This window comes from Styela clava, chromosome 11 (genome assembly GCF_964204865.1).
Source record: "Styela clava chromosome 11, kaStyClav1.hap1.2, whole genome shotgun sequence".
Lineage (NCBI taxonomy): Eukaryota > Metazoa > Chordata > Ascidiacea > Stolidobranchia > Styelidae > Styela > Styela clava.
The window spans coordinates 20,630,476-20,651,549 of NC_135260.1; the positions used below are offsets into that span (position 1 = coordinate 20,630,476).

At 36.1% G+C, this 21,074-nt stretch overlaps 1 protein-coding gene across 2 annotated transcripts; it reads right to left on the reverse strand.

Annotated features, from left to right (window-relative positions):
• Positions 1-12,754: 12,754 nt before the first annotated feature.
• LOC120348202 (multiple inositol polyphosphate phosphatase 1-like) lies at positions 12,755-17,891 on the reverse strand. Of its 2 annotated transcripts, none has more exons than XM_039418332.2 (8): positions 17,577-17,891; positions 17,021-17,169; positions 16,522-16,676; positions 15,882-16,078; positions 15,146-15,319; positions 14,543-14,745; positions 14,090-14,168; positions 12,755-13,782 (listed from the first exon to the last, which is right to left on the reverse strand). In XM_039418332.2, exons 1-8 carry the CDS (start codon positions 17,743-17,745, stop codon positions 13,607-13,609), a joined length of 1,302 nt encoding a protein of 433 aa, XP_039274266.2. In that variant the 5' UTR covers positions 17,746-17,891; the 3' UTR covers positions 12,755-13,606. The 2 variants fall into 2 exon arrangements, with proteins under 2 accessions (XP_039274266.2, XP_039274263.2); XM_039418329.2 differs by having other exon boundaries at positions 14,090-14,204; positions 17,577-17,870.
• Between the last annotated feature and the right edge of the window lie 3,183 nt (positions 17,892-21,074).

Sequence of the window (21,074 nt, forward strand, 5' to 3'; positions counted from 1 at the left end):
CATATTTTTTCAAGGAAGTTAAAAACTGAACACGTGGCTGATGAACCACATTATTCATACAGATTAGAAATTCAAATTTCGGACTTTAATAGCGAGCGAACACTGCGACAACTCGTTGACTCAAGTCGTCTTATTATACAAAATATTTACAAATAATATTTAATGCGACACTAGGTGACACACTAGATAAAATCAAAATTTTCTAAATGTCTATCACTAATCCTAGTTCTTTGCAAGGAAAATTTTATTTTGGTTAAGTAATTGAAAACAAAAGCGATTTTTTTTCATAAAGATTGGAAACGAATTATTAATGAAGAACAAGAATAACATAACAACGATCCGTAGGTTTAAGTGAGCACCGTGGGCCGGATTATTTTACTCCGTGCGGCGGATATGGCCCGCAGGCGGCCGACCTCTAACCGAAAGTCCTCATACTTTGGTTTCCCACAATGTTTCATGTGTTTTTATGGTAGTATTGTGGGCACCGATTACTGTTTTCCACCTTTCTCGATGTCGCAATAGCAGTAGTTAATAAAAAAAATTCTTTTCATGTTCGAAACAGAACTCATAGTTACGCTTACTCTAAATTGCAGTTTGTCCCTAAAAACAGTATTCCTAAAAACTAGCAGCAACTATTGTGTGTGTCACAGTTTGCCTGGAAATACCGCAAACCCCATTGTTGACAGAAAAAGTTCGTCCATCGTTTCCACGCAAGCTTTGTACGCAAAACAAGTATTGGTCATCCACGTTTCTAAGACCAAATAAGCACGCGACTCAAAAATAAGCACTTTACTTAGAAATAAGCACATCGTTACTTTATAAGACGCGGGCTAGAAAATAAGCAAAAATCTTAAAAATAAGCACGGTATGGCAACCCTGTCTATAAGGGAGGGGGTTCAGAATAGAAAATTCCCGAGCAACACTCATCGCTCAATCCATGGCCGACCCGTGAATTTAAAATGTCTTGTCATATCAATTCAATTGTGTTCATCGTTGCTCGCCTTTGAGTTGACTAATATACTACACTACGGCAACCATGGAATACTTTTTTAACCGTCTACTAGCAAGGAATGGATTGAAATCGTATTTTTGAATTGCTCTTTCAGCACTTAGGATTATCGCAATGTTTCGTTGTTAAGGCAGAGTTTGCAGTTATGAAGCCAATTATATTTGATACTTTCATATCGAATTCGGTCTATGCATAAATGTATCAGTGATTTCTAGATGCAGTGATGAGACAAATATCGACCGACACAGTAAAATGATCAAACTTCCATTGGAGGGTTTAAATATGGGGTCGGCAAACCACATTCGGATTCGGCCCGCGACGCTTCACTGAATTATATTAACAAAACAGCTTTATTGACGAATATATTCTTTACGTGTCAAAATTTGTTTTGAGAAACTAAATTATACTATAACCTAACAAGTATATAATTCACATTCACTCGTTTATTGAGCCTATAATTGATTATAATTAGAGAAATGGCAACAGAACGTAAAAAAGTTGATGCTGAGCGCAAATGGTTTAATGACGCTGAAAATATTCAAATAATCAGTCTTCGCGCACTGCTTGAAATTTCTGGGTGAAAAAATGTGATTCATTGGTCATTCCTTTGGTTTTTAACTTTCTAAAATACGTGCGGTCCGCCAATGACTTGCAACCTTTATTTTGGCCCGCGAACGACAGAAGATTGCCGACCTCTGATTTAGACTTTAGAGCCAGTGAAGTTATACAGTCATTCCAACTCAAATCCTCGACCCACTGCTCAATCTCTCTCCACTTTCCTATCCTCGATCCGCTGCCCTGTCTCCCTCGCCTCGGCCAACTGCTCCACCTCCCTCAGCCTTCCTATCCTCGGCGCACCGCCCAATCTCCCTTAACCTTCTTATCCTCGACCCACTATCCTATTTCCCCAACCTTCCTAACCCCTCCGACTTTTTTATCCTCGACTCATTGCCCTATCTCCCTCAACTTTTCTACCCTCAATCCCCTGCACTATCTGCCTCAAACTTCCCACCCTCGACCCACTGTCCGACCTCCCTCAACTTACTTATCTTTGACCCACGACGCTATACCACTGAGTACCTAACCTAACGGCGCTAAAATTACGACTCGACCGTCAAAATGAACTTTACCACCTTGCGACCAACTCCCATGTGTTATACTGGTCGAGTATGCCAATGAGATGATTCAATCGTACGTCGACAAAACATGATTGACGGCATTCGTAAATGTAGGCTGGAATCTCAATTGGTAATCAATAACCATAATTAGTGGATTAAAAATGTGCTACTAATTAGGCTACTGATGGCATCGGGCTTGGAGTCACTGTTTTTAAAATTTTAACAGGCCTTTCGATATCGAAATATCTGAGTTCCTTTTCAGAAACTCATTTAATGTCGCCTGTATTTCTGTGCAGGGCAAAACGACGAGGAAGTAATCGAATATTTGCACGCTTAGTCTTTTTCAACGAATGTTCTGCCATATCCTTGTTGTATATACAAATTTTTTTTACGTGGCTGAGGAGGCTGAATAGTCAAAAACAGTCGAAAATATAAGTCGCTTAGTGAGTGTAATTCCTTCCAAACTATTTTTAAGACATGAAATGTTTTGTCGTAGCTAGCGTTGCCAACTGCCCTCCAATCCAGCGTGTAGTCCCAAAATTGAGCTTATCTTATCTGAAACTTATGAAGCTGCAAAGGACACAGCTTTTACTATAAAATGTCAAAGAAAAATACTTTATACGAACAGGAGCACTATTGCTCATTTCGGTTCGGCATCATATTGTCACAAGACTCACGACATGGCCAATTATTAAGTGCATAAAACGGCTTGTTAAAACTTAGAAAACTGTCATTCCTATCAACAATCATCAGTAGCCCAATTAGTAACACATTTTTAAACTGTCAATTATGGTTATTGTTTACCATTTGAGATTTCAGCCTACATAATATACGAATGCCGTCAATCCTGTTTTGTCGACGTACGATTGAATCATCTCATTGGCATACACGACCAGTTTAACCCATGGAAGTTGGTCGCAAGATAGTGAAGTTCAGTGTGGCGATCGGGTAGTAAATAATAGTACTGAATAGTATAGCACCGTAGGTCAAAGATAGGTAGGTTGTAGCAAGTAGGGCAGTGAGTCGAGGATAGGTAGGTTGAGGGAGGTAGGGCAGTAGGTCGAGAGGGGAAAGGTTCAGGGAGATAGAGTGGTGGTTCGGGGATGCGAAAGTGGGGGGATGGGGCAGTGGGTCGTGGATAGGAAGGTTGAGGGAGATAGGGCAGTGGGTTGAGGATAGGAAAGTTGAGGGAGGTCGGGCAGTGGGTCGAGGATAGATAAGTAGATTGATGTAGGGCAGTGGGTCGAGGACAGTTTTCAAGTGAACGAATAGCTCGCGGAGGTCTAAGTGTCTTTAACGGAGTCCTGAGGGTGCGTACGGAGCATTTTGAAAACCTAAAGTCTACGTAGTAGGATGTAACAATGCGAACAACTAAGTAACGAATGTTTCCTTGATTTTTGATCTCTTGAATTCTTCCTCTTGGATCTACACTCTACCATTGCAAAATTATTGGTTTTTATTTCAAGAATTAGGACTTAGTTATTTGATTAGGACGTATATTTACCAAAACACAACTAAAAACTAACAAACAACACGCGAAAATTGCCAAAACGAGATAATATCCACAACCACGAAAGACTGTCTGAATGGAAAAAGTATCTGAGCGCTTCGGAAACGTTTATTGTTACTTCATTTTTGCAATTATGCTGATTGGAAAATGTTACGACAGTAAATAAGGAAGTATATACTCGGGGAAACATTCATAATTATAATCAGTGATTTATAAAGTTGTTATACATAAATACGCTACACAGACGCAATGCTCATATTTATGGAAAATTTAAATTGTTTCGCGATCCAGAGCGGGGGGTTTCGCGTCCCAAATTTGGGTCGCGACCCCGTAGTTGCGGACCCCTGCCCCACAGTACGTCTAATTGTTACGTATTTTATGACTAAGATATTACTTCTAATTTTAAGATTAGAGTGACTAAGTTTAAACACGTAATCTATTAACCAAAAGCAGATAGTTTACCCAATATCCTATAGTCCTATAAGTGTCCCTGTCTAGGCCGGCTTTTACCTCTTCTTTCCAGTGGAGGGGTACTGGTACTGGTGTGTGATGAACGACGGGCTTTGCTTCAGGATCTATCATAAGTTTTATTGGCGGCCCTTCCATCATATAGGGAGCGGTTGGTGTTCGCAGGTGTTGAAAGTGCTAGATTTGTATTATTCGATTAGATACTCCTGTAGCTTCTGTCGGTTTTCCCCATTCGGCGAGTATGGTAACGACGTTGGGATTGGTGGGGGAAGTTTGCGGCGGGGACATGTGCATATTTATATGTCACCATTTTTAGTCCCTGTCAAAGTTTTGTCCGTCATGTTAATTGATGTCATTTCCCTGTTGACTCCGCCAATCTTTGAAAAATTAAACAAGTTCAATGCATGCTTTCCTGCTCAAGAACAGCTTGTTCGAGCTGTCGGTAATGTAAATGATCTGACGGGAACGAACTATTTTCCCGTTATCAGTTGTTCCTGAAAATCTTGCAACTAGGGCGCCAAGGATATGTATCCATTTGTTATTGGTCGCAGTCATTGTTGTTGGGGTTTGAAATTCTTTTTAAACCCCAATTTAGCAAAGTCAGATGGCAGTATGTCGATCATAATATCAAAAAATAGCTGTGGATCTGACTTGCGTTTTTCCATCTTTGGCACATATTGGTGGTGGTCCAGAGCCATTCCGTTGGATGAATTCTTGTAAACTGAGCGTAATGAATTGGACATAGAGTTCTCCATGTCATCAGGCTCCTGTGATGGTTTGATCATTTTTGACGATGTTTTGCCTCTACAAACTGATTCAAAATGGTGGAGTTTCAAGCAGTGGTAGCAAGTCTGATTGAAAGCAGGACAGGAACGTTATTTGATTCTCAGTGGAGAACTTTTGCCGTGTCATGTTTCTCCGCAGTAAGTACATGTGGCTTGCATCTTATCGGATGTGGGCTTGACTTGAATGCGCCCCTTTCGATATGAGCTGATGGCGTCTGTGGACTGGGAATCTGTCGCTTGGCAAACTGTCGCTTGGCCACGAATGCGGGCGCCAAAGTTTCTTACTGGTTCGTCTCTGTCTTGTTTCATGTTGGCGAGCTTGACTCTGGCGATCATGGCATTTTCCTTTGATAGCGTTCAGTATGTCTTGTTCTGATTTTCCTGTAAGATTAGGTGAGGTGCGAGTTAGATCTTTGCGCAGTGGATCGTCACAGCATTCCAATAGTTGGAAAATTATGTCTTGGCCAAATATTTTTGTGGCAGCTTTGTAGTCTGTCCATCTTGATTCAAAATATGTCCATTCTTCAGTTGAGCTAGCAGATGTGATAGTTGGACGTTTTACTTTCTCAACTTGGGTTGTGGGTTGTTGAGTTTTTTGTGCGCTGTGTGTGGTAGCGTGTAAATTCAGCAATGCAGCAACAATAGAGGCCTCATCCTCTGTTTCAAATTCACATTCGTTGATTGGGCATCTGATCTTTGGCATCTTGATGTCACAAGGTATCCCACATAGGGTAAATCATAGATAATTATATATCACTATTTGTTTATTAGGCTGTCAGTAAATAATAATTTACCCACTATATGAAAAGAAAGTATATGGTGAATAACGAATACCAATAAATATATAAACATAAAGAAATGCACAATGCTACTGATAATCTACTAATAACTTTGTCATTTTTTAGCACTCATTCTAAAAATAGGTTGGCTCTGGTTTTACTTGCGAAATTCTGTTGACAAGCTGGTATATATAATTGTGATGGATCATGGCTAAGGCAAAGTGCTAAATTTGTTTTCGATTGATATTCATGCTAAAATTTAAAACAAAATGATATTTTGTAATGTGGTTTAATATTTTGATAAAATTATATTTAAGCAGGATCAAAAAAACGCCGCTCCCGAAGTATGTTCACCAAGATGGCGCACAACCTGAACCATAACCTGGTACAAATACTATGTTCAGGATGTGCGCTATCTTGGTGCATATACTTCTGGAGCTCTGAAAAAAAAAAACGGAGGTTGGCAACAGCAAGCGGATGTACTTGATGAATATCCAGCTTGTCAAGTTGAAAATAGTACGACAAATTGACATGTAAAAATAGGAATGATTTAAAACAGAGGAATAAGACTCGGAAGCATGAAAATGTTTTGTGAAACCGTACGTATATGCATAAGCTGCCGGGAGACCATTATGAACGTAGAGGATAAGAGCATGTATATATACTGGAATGAATTTTCTCGAATCATTGACTATACTCTATCGACCGTAAAGAAGATTTCGAATTTTTAAAACTATTAGTATATTTTGCAATAGAAACGTGAATAAAAAGAGAAGTGAGAATCTGTGAATGGCTTGTGTGTAAATCTTGCCAATCCTTCTGACCATTACTTTTTACCGACGGCGTCTATATTAAGAAACGTATCGCAGTCACATCGCATGAACTAAACTGACAACACAATCTTGTCCCAAGCCAAGCTAATTTGTGGCGAGTTCGCTTTACGTAATATCAATACTTTTCGAAATTCTCAAAATACCCAAATCAAAACCTAATTAACAATAAATTTGGTCATAGTAATTATATTTAACGTATTTTTTAGCATTTTTTTTATCAATGGCTAAATTGTCAAATAGTGATATTATCTTACAGGTTACGAGTTAGTCATTATTTTCATTCATATACGGGTGTGATAAAATATATTTAGATAATTATAAAACAACGTAATCAGCGTTATTTTTTAAAATACAATATTCTGAATAATAGCAAACATCGAGGACTGTTGATGAAATCAGTATATATATATAGATATGTAACTAACATTGATAAATAATAGTTGGTTAGCTCAAATAATGACTTCAGTCAGTTTCTGGACATGTTGAAGGAGAAAATGTTGCAGATATTGCGACATCATGCAAAACGTTAATGAAGGCTGCAACCTGTCACAAAGTTGGATCTGGACTTGGAAAAAATCCACGAATCACCTGATGTTCTGAACAAAGTAAAGCACACAAGTTTTTTCGATAAGATTCTGAGATATCACCAGACCTTGCATATATATATAGCTAAGGCAAAACGAGACTGCTGTTCATGTCCACAATGGGTAGAGAACAAACGTTTGAACTCAATGGAAGGAGTATTTATATTCCGGTATTTGTACTAGTTCATGATGCAACAACAAATACTTCGACTTGGTAATTTAATTTACAATATCTTCCAGTACTTAAAAAGTTTGATATAAGTTTTCATACCTTTGTCGAGTGGACATAACAAAGCCGCAAAATAATTTTCATAGTCAGAAAGAAAAACTATAGCTGCATTGTCTAAAAGGTTGTCTGAATAAAACAAATAGAATTAAATGAGTTTAACTGCAGACCAACAAAAGAATAATAATTTATCTATATATCGAATATTATATTATATATGTACATGTATTAGTAATTTTACCCATATTTGACACCGCTTCATTCGCAAGTCCGTTCATTTCCTCTCCGTGCTCGAGGTGAATAAATTCTGCAAACGTTCAATTTGTGTCAGAAAATTAACAAATGTCTTAAATTAGAAGGAAAATAATAAAAGAGTTTACTAGTACTATTCATTGTTATGCTAATCAATAACTTTCCACTTTCCACGACGTTTTGAAAGCATTCAATTGGGATACATTTTGTGTACACAACACACCATCGTCTGATTTCCTAATATGATAAGTTCCATCTCCTTCATAGTCAACATGAAATCCAAATTCAACATATGTGGCAAATAAAACGGTGTTACAAAAATTGTCCTTCTATGCAACCTGTTATCTAATTTTATAATTGTGTTTTCGAGAATTTATTGGAAAGCATTATTAATTAGTATGCTATCAGATCCGAGGAAATAGACTCGTAACTCTTGGACGAGTTCTCAGGTAGATTTGGTAATTTAAACAACATATGAAAATGTAGAAGAATCACTATAGGTAAATAATTTATTTTTAATTTTAGCTATTTTCAACAATATTTTACTTATTGTAACACATTTATACTCTTTTGCTTTTTGTTTCCATATATTTACCTGGACCCTATTCCTTTGAAACAGCTTGGAATCCAGTTTCTGTAGACGTGATATTAGTGAATCAGGCACAAGAGACCTTAGACGTTGTTTCATCAGTCCAGAATACCACGTAGTTTTTGATAACTACAAAATGGGAAAAACCTAAATTACGGTGTTTCCCCGAAAATAAGTCCTATAGCCTGAAAATAGGACCTAGCCCAAATTTAAAAATGATTTTAATCCAAGCCCTACCCTTAAAATAAGATCTAGCCGATAGCGTGAAATTTGTTTTGACCTAATCGAAGGCAAGAAATCTCTCTTACACGTTTCAAATGGTTAAACTAAAACGCATGAGAACGGAAAAGGTTCAATGAGTAAAATCTTCATTGGAATTTATGAATCTAGTGACTGACATGACATTCCAGAGGATGATGATATGGTCAATTTTGAATAATGGCAGTTTTTTGTTTAATAAAAACGTGTTATTTTTAAGTAAATGGATATCGGGTTTCATATTTTGTATATTTGAAAATCTCGTAATTTTCTACTTCGTAATTTTGTTTTTGATAAATGGCATCCTCCCATATAAGCCCTAGTGTTATTTTTCGAAAGAAAATTAAAATAAGACCCTGTCTTATATTTGGGAAACACGGTGTATGTTAGCATTGGTTGATTAGAATTTAATACTAGTTACACAAAAATGGTTTTGACTAATAACGGATTGGAAGTAATTACTCTAATATTAACTTAAAGAGTCATGTTTTTCATTAAAATCAGCAAAAACAAGTGGGTTCAACACACTTCTACAATTTAGTCTCAATTTGAGTTGTTATCTCCATCTCCACCGTACCTTTCCAGCATCGATTTCCATGCCCTCTGAAATACAGCTTTTCTGACTTGCATTTGTTATCAGTGCAATTGATGACAATAGTAAGAGTAATTCAACAATTGAAATCATGCTCATTATGACCATAAACGTTTCGTGATTTTTCTAATTTACCTGTAACAAATAGGAAAACGTGTTGTTCGTATATGGGTTTGCTTTGTATAAAAGTTCATCTGTATTATATGTATCAAACATGGTTCTTTGAAACGCCTTTTTCAAAACATCTCAACTATATTATCAAAAATTAGAAGTTTATTTCAATGAAACAACCAAAAATAGAATGAACTGTTGGTCACATAGCTGCAATGTGAATGCTGCTATAGTCTATATTCTATTGTGCTGCTTTTATGCCTCCCAAGGCCCTTTTTCATTTCATAGTTCTTGAGTAGAATCTTACTCATTGTTTTGTTCTATCCTTCTATGTTTACTTTACGTCAAAATGAACTGTTTATAATTTGGGTGAAGATTCTCTGAGTCAGAGGACGCACAGGATACACGCAAAAAATCAATTCATGTTGTGACGATACAAATCTGTGGCAGTTCCACATAAAATATCCTGATTCAGTAACATTTGAATGAACTAGTTTGAATGAAATATATTTTATTCGCATTGCTCAAATTTTCTGTATATATATATATATATATATATATGTGTGTGTGTGTGTGTGTGCTTTGCTTTATCAGGTGGTAACTGACACATTTGGATGGTATTTTTTATGAATAGCTGTTCACATTCTGACAATTGCATGTCATGCTTCTTTTCTTGGTTTGGGATCATTCTTAATACACATCCATGGCTTTCGTTTTCTGCTTAAATAGTGTTACATTATGATGAAGGTTGTAGACAGCATATAGTTCCTGCAGGATTCCAAGTATTGTAACTGGGCAAGCAGTCGAACTATATTGGATTTTTCTTGACTTGTTGACCAAAGTGTAGATAGTGTGATATGGTCAAAGTTGAGTGTTTTTGCATGGTGTCATAATTGTGTCCCTAACAGAAATTTCTTTTGGGTCCTCCAAACACCAATATGAAGTGATAAGAACTTAATGATCAATACCTCCTAAAATCAATTGAACAATTTCATTTATCTCCTAATATTTAATAGGTCACCATGTCTCCATATATGCAATTTTTCTAAACGGTTCCATTACATTTGAACCCACGTACATTTGAACCCATGACAATTACACTTGTATGCTATTGCACCTATGGTATTTTTTTGTTTCACGGATAGTTAAACCCATACGAACCCTAACCCATGGGTTTTAGCACCCGCATATAGATTGAACCCGTGGATATACGCATGGGTTCAAATGTACATGGGTTCAAATGTACGGTCACCTTTCTAAACACCTACTCGCAGATTGTTTTCTCTTTTTTAGGCTACATCACAATCATCGAATGACGTGAAATATGTGGAAAAGTTTACAAAGACTGACTCTGATGAATCTTCCGTGTCAATCTCGAAGGATCTTATAAAAAAACATCCTCAATTCTTTTTATCCTTGCTCACCCCCTAATAACCAATATGTTCCAATAACTACTACTTAGTACCAATACCTAATTTAATAAATTTTTACTTAAACTGTTACCATTAGCATTTAATAATTGATGCAATGAATACGTAATAGTAGATGGCTTCAAATGCAAAAAATTCCTTCCGCGTGAGTGGTACACCCATACATGTGGAAGGTGCCTAACAACAGGGCACGTATTTTCCGTATGTTAGAACGAGGCTGTCTGCAAATATTGCAAAGCAACGGGTCACATTCGAAAAGATTGCCAACGAAGAAAGGGTGACTACCCAGCCGACCAATGGATGGAACAACCCTCGACAGAGAATCCCCATGCAAACAAGCTCACATGAACAAACCCAAAATGTCGTCCAACCTGCTGAAGCAATTAATGACGTATGTGAGTTTTCTACTTCCGACTCCAATTTAAATTGCTTAAAAGAAATTAAACACTGGTCCGAATGCAAGGATGTCAACAACGTCGTCAGTCCCATCAGAACACCATCGCCTCAACTACTATCGAAACCATCGAGGCAAATTTACAGATTAAAAAAGTCCTCAACCATTGGGAATACTCTGTTCCACCTCATTCCGAAGGGCAACGCCTACGTTAAAGTTAAAATCAATGACTTCGAGTTTTGTGACTCCACGTGTTCGTCGGTCTTCGAAACAACACCGGAAGCCACAACTTCAGCACCAGCAAACCTCGAGACGAACAAACCGCCGCCAATTGTGGACCTTACAGACGATAACAGCAGAAGAACCAGAGAGGATACAACAACATCCACAGAATCCTCAACAATCGTCAAAAGAACATACGGTAAAAAGAAAAAGTAACTACTAAGTTTTGGCCCCAGATAATCAAATCTCTCTGATGTCTCTCATTTTGGTACTTTGGACATTTCATAAATCAATTCGGCTTCTCAAATCCATTGTATATAAAACGCCCAGTTGACGGCGTAAAACCCAAACTCAATAAATACCATAAATTAATTGTGATGATAAATTAATTAATCTGATCGATTTTCATTGTACTAAAATAAATTTTACGTCGTGAGATTACACCGGTTTAATCTTAAAAATAATCTGAGTGGCAGCATTGCGATTGAGTGGATCGGTGTTACAAGTACAGATTTCTCTAATTCGCAAAATGGCAAAAATACGGATTTCTAGCGGTGATAACGAATTAGCAAGATTGCAAACATACCTATCAAACCTAAGTATAATTAGACAGCTTATCTCATGTGTTTATGTCCACATATTACATCTGTTTTTTTAGAGTAGCAATGTATTTAAAAGTCGCCACCGCGAGTTACGTTAGACACAAGGTAATTACCATGAATTGAGTATTTATTGTACGCCACAGAAGAGTCTCACTGAAAAAGTCGTTTTTTTTAACGAGCGAATGATCACGACGACTGTTTTATGAGGGAAACGAAATATATATAGACAAAATATCTGGTGAATGAGATGTATGATAAACATCTCATTCATATGAGAATATTTCAAACAACCGTAATCGGGATGTCGAAACGCCGAAACGATCGCCGTGACAATTTTATTTTTCGGAATTTACTTGAAGACTGAAAACTTCGCAACAATGCGGCGTTTTTTATTCAATAATTTTGTCATAATCCAAGGCCGCAGTAAATATTTTTGTCACCGCGCGAATTCTCATGCAACGGCGGATATCGTAGTTAGGCTTTTATTTTTTGGACAAAAATTTGATTTTACATCGTCGACGATGTCAAAGACAACTATTAAAGAGTGCATTCACAACACAAATTAATTTTATGCTGCATTTTATCTTTTTTGTAGGATTTGTATTACAATTTGTAAATTAAGGTCCCGATTTTAAGCGAACAGTATTACCGACCCCGGAATGCGATATTTGTGAAGTTGATAGTTGACTTATTTATGCTTTTAATTTTATATTGTGTTCATGTTACTTTCGTATTAAATAATAATAATTAAAAACTCCGCAAATTGGTAATCTCTTGAACACTCAGTGTTGAGAATTCACGTAACTCAGCTTTGGAATAAAACACTGATAATAAACACTTGAATAAATCGGCAATAATGGCATTTCTACGTGGTCAAATTAATATTTCTCCCCGTCCACAATATCTTGGAAAATTTTCATAGAATACAAAATTTACCAATCGTACTTATCTGGTTCGAGAATTCTAAATTTACAAAACGGTGTTGGCGCGCTTTATTCGAAATTAGAAATTGAAAAATATGATAATTCTTACACGTAACTCGTTGTGAATTAATGGTAATAGATTCTAATTTGCTTTTCAATGCTCTAATTAAATATATAATTAAAGTGATTGAGTCGGGATTGGAGGAAAGGAAATACCCTTTACTGAATTGCAAGTGGGACAAGCGGGAAAAGTGGGACAAGCGGAACACGTGGGACACGTAGGACATGCGGGACAAGTGGGACACGACATTTTTGAGACACCCGGTATGAAGACTTTGGGCTGGATTCCAGACTCGTCATGATCCGTAAAAAATAAAAAGATGAGACAGGCATAAATTGCTATGAGATGGGACAGAAAAATATGTCTCATGGACAAGCCTGTGGTTAGATATATTTAATAAATTCATGTGATTTTATTTTCCAGAATATTAACAAACACTACCAAAGGAAGAACATGTTATAAACGGTATTAAATAGATAAAGTATTCCGTACGTTAGACCGTTTTCATATATCAAAATAAATAATTATTTTCATTATACAAAGTTGCTGTCACAGCTTCAGTAGAACTTTTGCTGTCCTCATGATCTTCAACCGGCAAGGAAATTTTAATGTTAAAGGTTTCACAAAAAACGTAAAGCAAAAATACGAAGTGATTGAATAATGACTAAGTGATTCAAGTGTCTTGCAGCACACTACCACAAATTTATTCGTCTACGTTTCGTCTGAAGGTCAGAATTCCTCGAACAAGCATTTATCAAACTATTCAACAAGAAGGGAAATTGCATGTACAATTAAACAATGGGTGTCATAGCAACATAACAATATCGCCAAATAATGTTGTTATTATTGTTAGTAATAGTTCATAATGTATTATCTATTTTGTCACAAATTTTTCTCCATTGACAATTTTTTTGATTTTTGAAACGATAATATTCAAGGGCATCGTCTAAGTCCCATAGTTCTCCGGCTGGTTTATCGAGCGGCATGTTAATAAATTTCTCATTCATGAATATTTTCAACTTCTTCTTTTTATCTTCTGAAAAATCACACAACTTTAAATTGTCGTTTAATTATAGATTGCAAGTAAGAAAAATGTAAACGTTGTGCTTGGTAGCTGTGAAATATGATTTTTGTACAATTTTGCAAAAAGTGGGGTTGTGTACCACCAAATTGAAGTAAGCTTATAATCGAGAACTTACAGTTAATCTACTGAAAGAGCCAGAAATTTCTATGAAAAAGATGTCAGGCAGTTCATGCTAACTTGAGTGAATACTTTGTCGATGATAAGATTTTGCAAGACTGAATCTATATATCGATAAAAAAAATTCCATACTATCACCCACCTCCACATTCATATAAAAGAAATATCACGTTTGCGGAACCAGGCGTGTAAAATGAAGTTCTGTACTTCCTGTTTTTCTTCTGTAAGTAGTTAGCACTTGTAAAAGGACCATCATTCTAAGAAGTATAGACCCGTTAATGAATCGGGATTTGTAACATAAAGGTTCAATTTCATATCTTGATATTTGTTTATATTTCAGTTGCCTGATTGGACTTAATAGAATACGATGTTTATACTGTAAGTAATAGGATTTGCTAGAATATATATAAAGGGAATTACTTAATTAAATAATACAAAAATTTTATCCTGCAAGGATACTTACTATATTTAGTTAGGCACAACGGACTAACCAGTGGCCAGCACCTTTTTATATATTATAATGTTGTTTTTATTTATATAATTTTCATTCCATATTTCTATAAAATATGTCATCATAAACTGCTATAATTGTCACCTGTATGAGTTTCATTTCAGTCATTGTAGACATTAACGTGAAGGAATGGCCAAATAAAAAATGACCAAGTAATTCACTGTCAGACGACGCGTTGTTCAGCGCAGATAATATGAAGTTTTTCAATTGGCAACTTTGCTTGTAGTTGACTTTATGAGGAAAGCTCTTGGTGAAGTAATTCTCTAAATCTTCATAGTATTCAAGAACTGAATTAACAATTTAAAGAAGAAAGCAGTGAATTGGGTGATGTGAACATTTTAGGCAAATTCAAAGAGCCTCGAACATGACCATGCTGGGTTATTTATTAACATTTTCCCTAGCAGATACATTCAACAAACATGGACCAAAACAGATTCCAAATTTATTGGCGGAAATTGTTATATATTGCGTTATGTCATTTCAAAAATTCATCTTTCTATTTAACATTTTTTGCCCAAAAATGTGAGCTCGAGTTGTTTGTCTCATAAATCCTCTTCGCTGATCAGATCTGTTGAAAGCCTCTATAAAGTCGTTTTCTTACATAATTATTTAGTTTATCATAAAACTACTGTATAAAATTATTGTTACAATAACAGCGTTTTCAAGTAATTAGTCAATCTCTCTTACCTTGTAGATCGGGTTTCTCGAAAACTGAGCACCACGGACTTGGCTTTCCAGTTGCCCATTCCTGTTCAGCGCATCCTTCCTTTTTCAAAAATTGTATTAGTTCGTTTGATAGATGAGATTGTTGAATTCCAAGTCGCTTCGACACTTTTTCAACAATTGAAGAAACATACGAACCTCAATGTTTAAAATCATTTTTAAGTCAACAGTAAAAGGTATGAATATATTTCTTTCCCCGAGGACAATGATAAAACAAATGGATTGATATTTCCAGTGCCTTGTGGGTAGACATTTTGATTAATGTGATCCTTCACATGCTCTGATTTAAAATTATGGTTATTGCTACTTATCGATCTTAAGATCGTTAAGTATGTTGATAGGTATTTGTCTGTTTGTTTGTTTGTTTGTCTGTCTGTCTGCTAGATGCACGCGATATCTCATGAAAGCGAGGTTGAATCTGCTCCAAATTTTGCATGTGCATTCATTATAGCTCGGATCAGAAGTCTATTGATTTTCGATGGATTATGTCGTATAATCAGCGAGTTATTAATTATTTAGTGATGGGACACATGGTGTCACTATGAAGTAAGAGCGCTGTCTTGGGGATCCTCAAACCTTCGATCGATAAGTCTTCGGTCTCCGACCGATATTCTCGTTTGTTTAGTTTCATGCTATGTACAAAAATGACAGATATTCTAGGCTAAATCGTCAAACAGTGCGAGTTGTCTTCATCACTTACTATTTAAAAACTTTTGGGCCTCGACTGTCACTGTTAAATTTTCCCTGACTGATTTTATCCATTTTCTGCAATGTTGGTCCGAATGCAAAAGCATATCGTCAATTTCAATGTTAGGTCTCGATTTTGCCGTATTGAATATTCCGTCGAGAAATGCTTTTGAGGACTGTATTGTTCTTGTCGTATTGGATGATATAATTCTGAATTTATGTCATAAAGGATTGCAAACAAAGAAATTTTTCTTTTTAGAGTCGAACCAAAGTTAATTTAGGATCAGGACCATTGACAGTTGGGTCGGATAAGGAGACACAACCATATGTATGTCTATTGAAAATTGAGCATATATATTTGAAAAAAAGTATAGTGTATTTGGATTATCAATTTCCATTAATTAATGAGAGATAAGACTTTATTTAAGTCGAATATTGATGGTCCAAGTATTTTGTAGAAGACAACGATATGCCTAGTAGTACGTGGTTTGATACCAGATACTGCACTGTGGAATTACAGTGGTAAAGCCTGCCCTAGACTATGCCAAATCACACGTGAAAAATATTAAGGTTTGAAAGGTTCATTTTTTGAATTTTGAATATTACGTTACATTGTAAGTCACAATGACATTTTTCGGATATGAATTTTTCACCTGTATTTATTTGCATCAAGTTTTTCTTTGGACAGAATTTCAGGGAATGCTTTTGCTAATCTGCGGGTTATTCCATGTATTTCTGAATATCCGGTGGGAGCGAGGGTTTCGTCGTCGACTGTGTCATCAAACCAGATTTTCCAGTTTCGAAGTTTCTGAATATGAATTTGATAAATTTTTCATTATTATTTAACCTTGTGTTATATAAAAATTAATAATATATTCGATCACGCCGAATGCAATAACTAAATGAACAGTCATCCAAAATGCTGTAAAATGTTGATATATTTATATATAATATGTAATTCTGAAAAGAAAAGGGTTCAGGCATGCCATGTCATATGTAAATATTCATTTACTGTATTTCATATTCAGTCTTGCATATTCATATAACAATACATATTATTTGTCTCGGACTTTATATGTGTGATTAAAATGTGCATTCCTTGGTAAAGAGTGGCGTTGAAATATACAGAATTTGAATAAAAATGGCTTCTACCTGGAGATATTTAAACGATAATTCAGCATTTCCTGTAGAATTTAATATTGCTGTTATATCATAAAACGTTTTCATAATTTCATAATCCTCTTTGCCGGGATATCTTGATCCATGACGCGATAATAAAACAATGTGAACCAGGTTGCATCCTGAAAATATTAGTTTACACAAATAGTAAGGATGGAATGTTCCAATCGGCAATTTTTTTGCAAATTTCTCCACAATCAACGTGTTTTTGTGAGAGAGTAGCGTTTATGCCAATACACAAACAATAGTAAAAACAAATTTGAAAGTGTCCCAGAAAATATACACAAACACATGAATTTTTAAAAATTTTCATTGCACACCGCGATTTTTATTATAGATCTTACTCAGACAGATGAATAATTACATTTTTTAAACGCCTCAAAAACAGAACGTGAGACAGTTCTGCGTGATGTGATAATAGTGAAACCTAATTCCACGCAAGTTAAAATTCAACCCCTTCGCCATCTTGCACTCTAAGACCAGAACAATCTAACGGTAAGTGTATCCTTCACGAACGTAACCAAAATACCTTTGGGGACTTCACTGTGATCGTTTGGTAGTTTCCCTCGCACTCTGTCATACAAAGTTTTCGTATTAAAATATTCATATGGCTGACTTTTCTCGTTCGTATGTCTGTTGATTACGGCATCCACATGCGTCGTCAGGCAGAAGAGAATAACCAAAAAGTTTCCACACATTTTAAATACAAACTGAGTGATATTGGAGCCTAAACGCTTCTTTCACATTAAAACTACTTGTAACGGCTAAACATGCAGCATAAATTTATCTCAATTGACAATGTCGTGTTCCATGGCATCTTGACAGATCAATCAATCGTTTTTTCGCGTCAACATGCGTGTATACGCAGTTTTGGCGCTAATGGGAATGAACAGTGTGCTGTGACGAATTGACGTAAGATCTCAACAAGTACATAATAACTATGAGGTGTACACAATTTTATGAGAAGTAGATCTTTTGTGGTGTTGCCCGAGACAGATACTATATAATGTATCTAACAGTTGCCTATGACTTCCATTGGAATACAATTTGCTCATGACGTTGACCCCGTTTTAACATTTAGTCTATATAATGTAATGTTTGAAAACATTTTCGCAATATGCCAAAGGCACGAACCCAGCTTGTAGTAAATAACAAAATTTAGAGTTTTACCCACTGGTCAGCGTATTTTTTGTAAACACCTACCTAGTTTTAGTTTCACAGTTCAGTTTTGAGTGCTTCATCTATCTAGCTTATCACCTCCGGAAACCAAAGTATTGATACACACCAATAACAATGATAAAAACTGAACAAGATCAATCATAATCGAACGCATATCGACATCGCGATTAACAAATTGTAAGACTCATCAAATTATCATCTTCCGGTGTATAATTTCCGTGCTCCTCGCATTTTCCATCAAAGTATGTTTCAGGACTTGGTAGTCCGGCAGATTCGTGGCCGAAGCTCGTTTTGAAACATAAAGTTTTTTTGATTGTTTGGATATAATATCGATGACATAAATAACGATACCCAGGTGAGTGTGGAGTATATAATGCTGAGCATTTTTTCTAAGTGAATTTTAAGACGTCCGGAAGTATTCTTACCAAGATGACGTACATCCTGAACTCCAACCGGGTACACATACAATATTCAGGTTGTGCGCCATCTTGGTACGAATACTTCGGGAGCATCTTTTTGTTAAAAAAAATTATTTCTTAATTACATGAGTTACTTTTGAATACATAGTAACATTAAATCTCCTTACAATGTCAGAAATTCAATTTTAGTACAATGAATGGTAGTTTATTGCACTAATATAAGCCAAGATTCATTGCCAGCATCTAGCCACTTTCTTTTGCACTCTTTAAACTACATTTGTGTTGCCGCGGGCATTTCGTTTTCCTGCTTAAAGCTTCGGGACTTGGGAAATATTTTATTAGTTGAAATGGATTGGAATATTCGACCTCGTCTTTCACTCCGAACAAGGCCATGTAAAACCATCCACTGGTATCTAACAATGTGTAACGTGTTTTCTTTTGGAAGAACCGGAAACTTTCAGGTTCAGCATTGACTTTGGCCAAATTAATATATCCTTGTGGAGATAGAGGGTATGCGAAACCGAGATGTGCACCTGGTATGCCAACATAGTTGAGTCAAACACTTTGATCACTATAGTACACAACACACATTTCCTGAGTGCTTCGGTTGTACGTGGTAACGCGCACATGCATCAAATTCCACTTGTTTATTGACCTATAGGTTTTTGACGAGCTTTTGTGTATGATTTCATCCCATAGAATTTGTATGTTGTTCTAAAGAATACAAGTTTCAGCTTTTTCATTAATTCAAACCGCGTGTTGGGAGTAAGTTTTGTAATATTGCGTGTTGGTTTTCAACTGGTTTATTGATATCCATCATTTGACATCCTTAAATCGATGATGCCAGTGAATCTTTAATACAAAAAGATCAGTATTATCTGCAATATAAACAGCAGTACCCGCTCAAATGACAGTTGGGGAATGGATACTCATTTCATCTGCTTCATCCCGTGGCGTTTTAATATGAAACCTGCCTTTTACCAGTTTACATGAGTGCCAATTGGTATCTAAGCTCAGCCAGAGACAAAAAGTTTCGGACTGCGGTTAGCTTGATGAAATGTTATTAAATATACATCCTACAATAAGATTTTTTGATTGCATATCACTGAAAGTTATGCCTTATATGTTTTTTTCCCATTGCACTATTCCTTTACTGATATTCGATAATATGACGCTCATCTGGCATAGCTTTTTAAGTTTGTAGACAAGTATAATCTTTTCCACGCAGTTCAGATGAGAATGCGCAAATATATCTAACAATCGCTAATATTGGTTTGCACTGTGATGAAATCCCATCTTGGCATTTCCGCCTCTCGCAATTGCTGCGTATATTTATCGGAGAAGTTCTGTGGCGTGGTTATCAAATGAAGAAAACATGGGAGTATTTTTTCTACTTCTCCACTACTCTCAAACCTTGACATTTTGTGAAGCCTTTTTCCATTCAACCTTTTTTTTAAAAAACATCCCCAACAACCACAACTGATTCTGTCATTAATCTTCCAAAACAAACACATAAAATCATCAACAAATGCATATCACCAAATAGTCAATTTAGTGTAATTTTTTGGCCTCATGTTTTTGATGTTTGTAACTAGATCTCTTGGGGATCTGTCAAACAAAGTTACATACAAAATATTCATCATGTAGTTGGAATAACTTTTTTACCACCCGTATATCATTCATGGTCAAGAATATTAAATGAAATAATAAAATCTAAAACCCGTTTCCGTGATTTTTTTTTGTTGTAACTGAATTCGGGGGACAGCATGACAACAGGCAAGAGAACCACGGTCGCCTCTTTTAGTGTATGACAGGGTTTCTTAAAAGGGGACTCCGGATCGGTTATCTGAGAGCACGAACAAACAGATGGGAATGCGAATATATAATATCTATGTATTTTTATAGAAGAGAAGAAGCAAAAGTGTTGAGGGTCTTTGGTAGTTTGAAAAGCATTGGCATGCAACATAAACATGAATTACATTCTTTCTCACGGATATACTATAAAATGTAGCAATTTTATCATTCGTGTTCCCGTGATAGCATTATCTTTCACTGCATCGTCGTCATCATCCCGTTGCATAACAATCCTTGTTAACAAATAATTGACTGTTTTCCACCGAGTATATATTTGCGCACAAACTATGCGCAATCCACTTGAACCACTGTCGACTGCATCAGCAGGCCTGTGTTGTTAATTGCAACAATAGCGGGTATTTTGAAATAGTACTCTTTATTTTACGCGTGTGTTCCAACAGTGTTTCCCTGTCTATGGTTCGCGAGTCGCGACTTAAAGCTGGATCGCCTGAAAATATTTTCGGTACGATTTTTTTTTAACAAATACCTAATAGTTATTGATTTTATTTCCTAGTAGATTTGGTGCTTCCGTAGTATGTGCACCAAGATGGCGCATAACCTGAACATAGTACGTG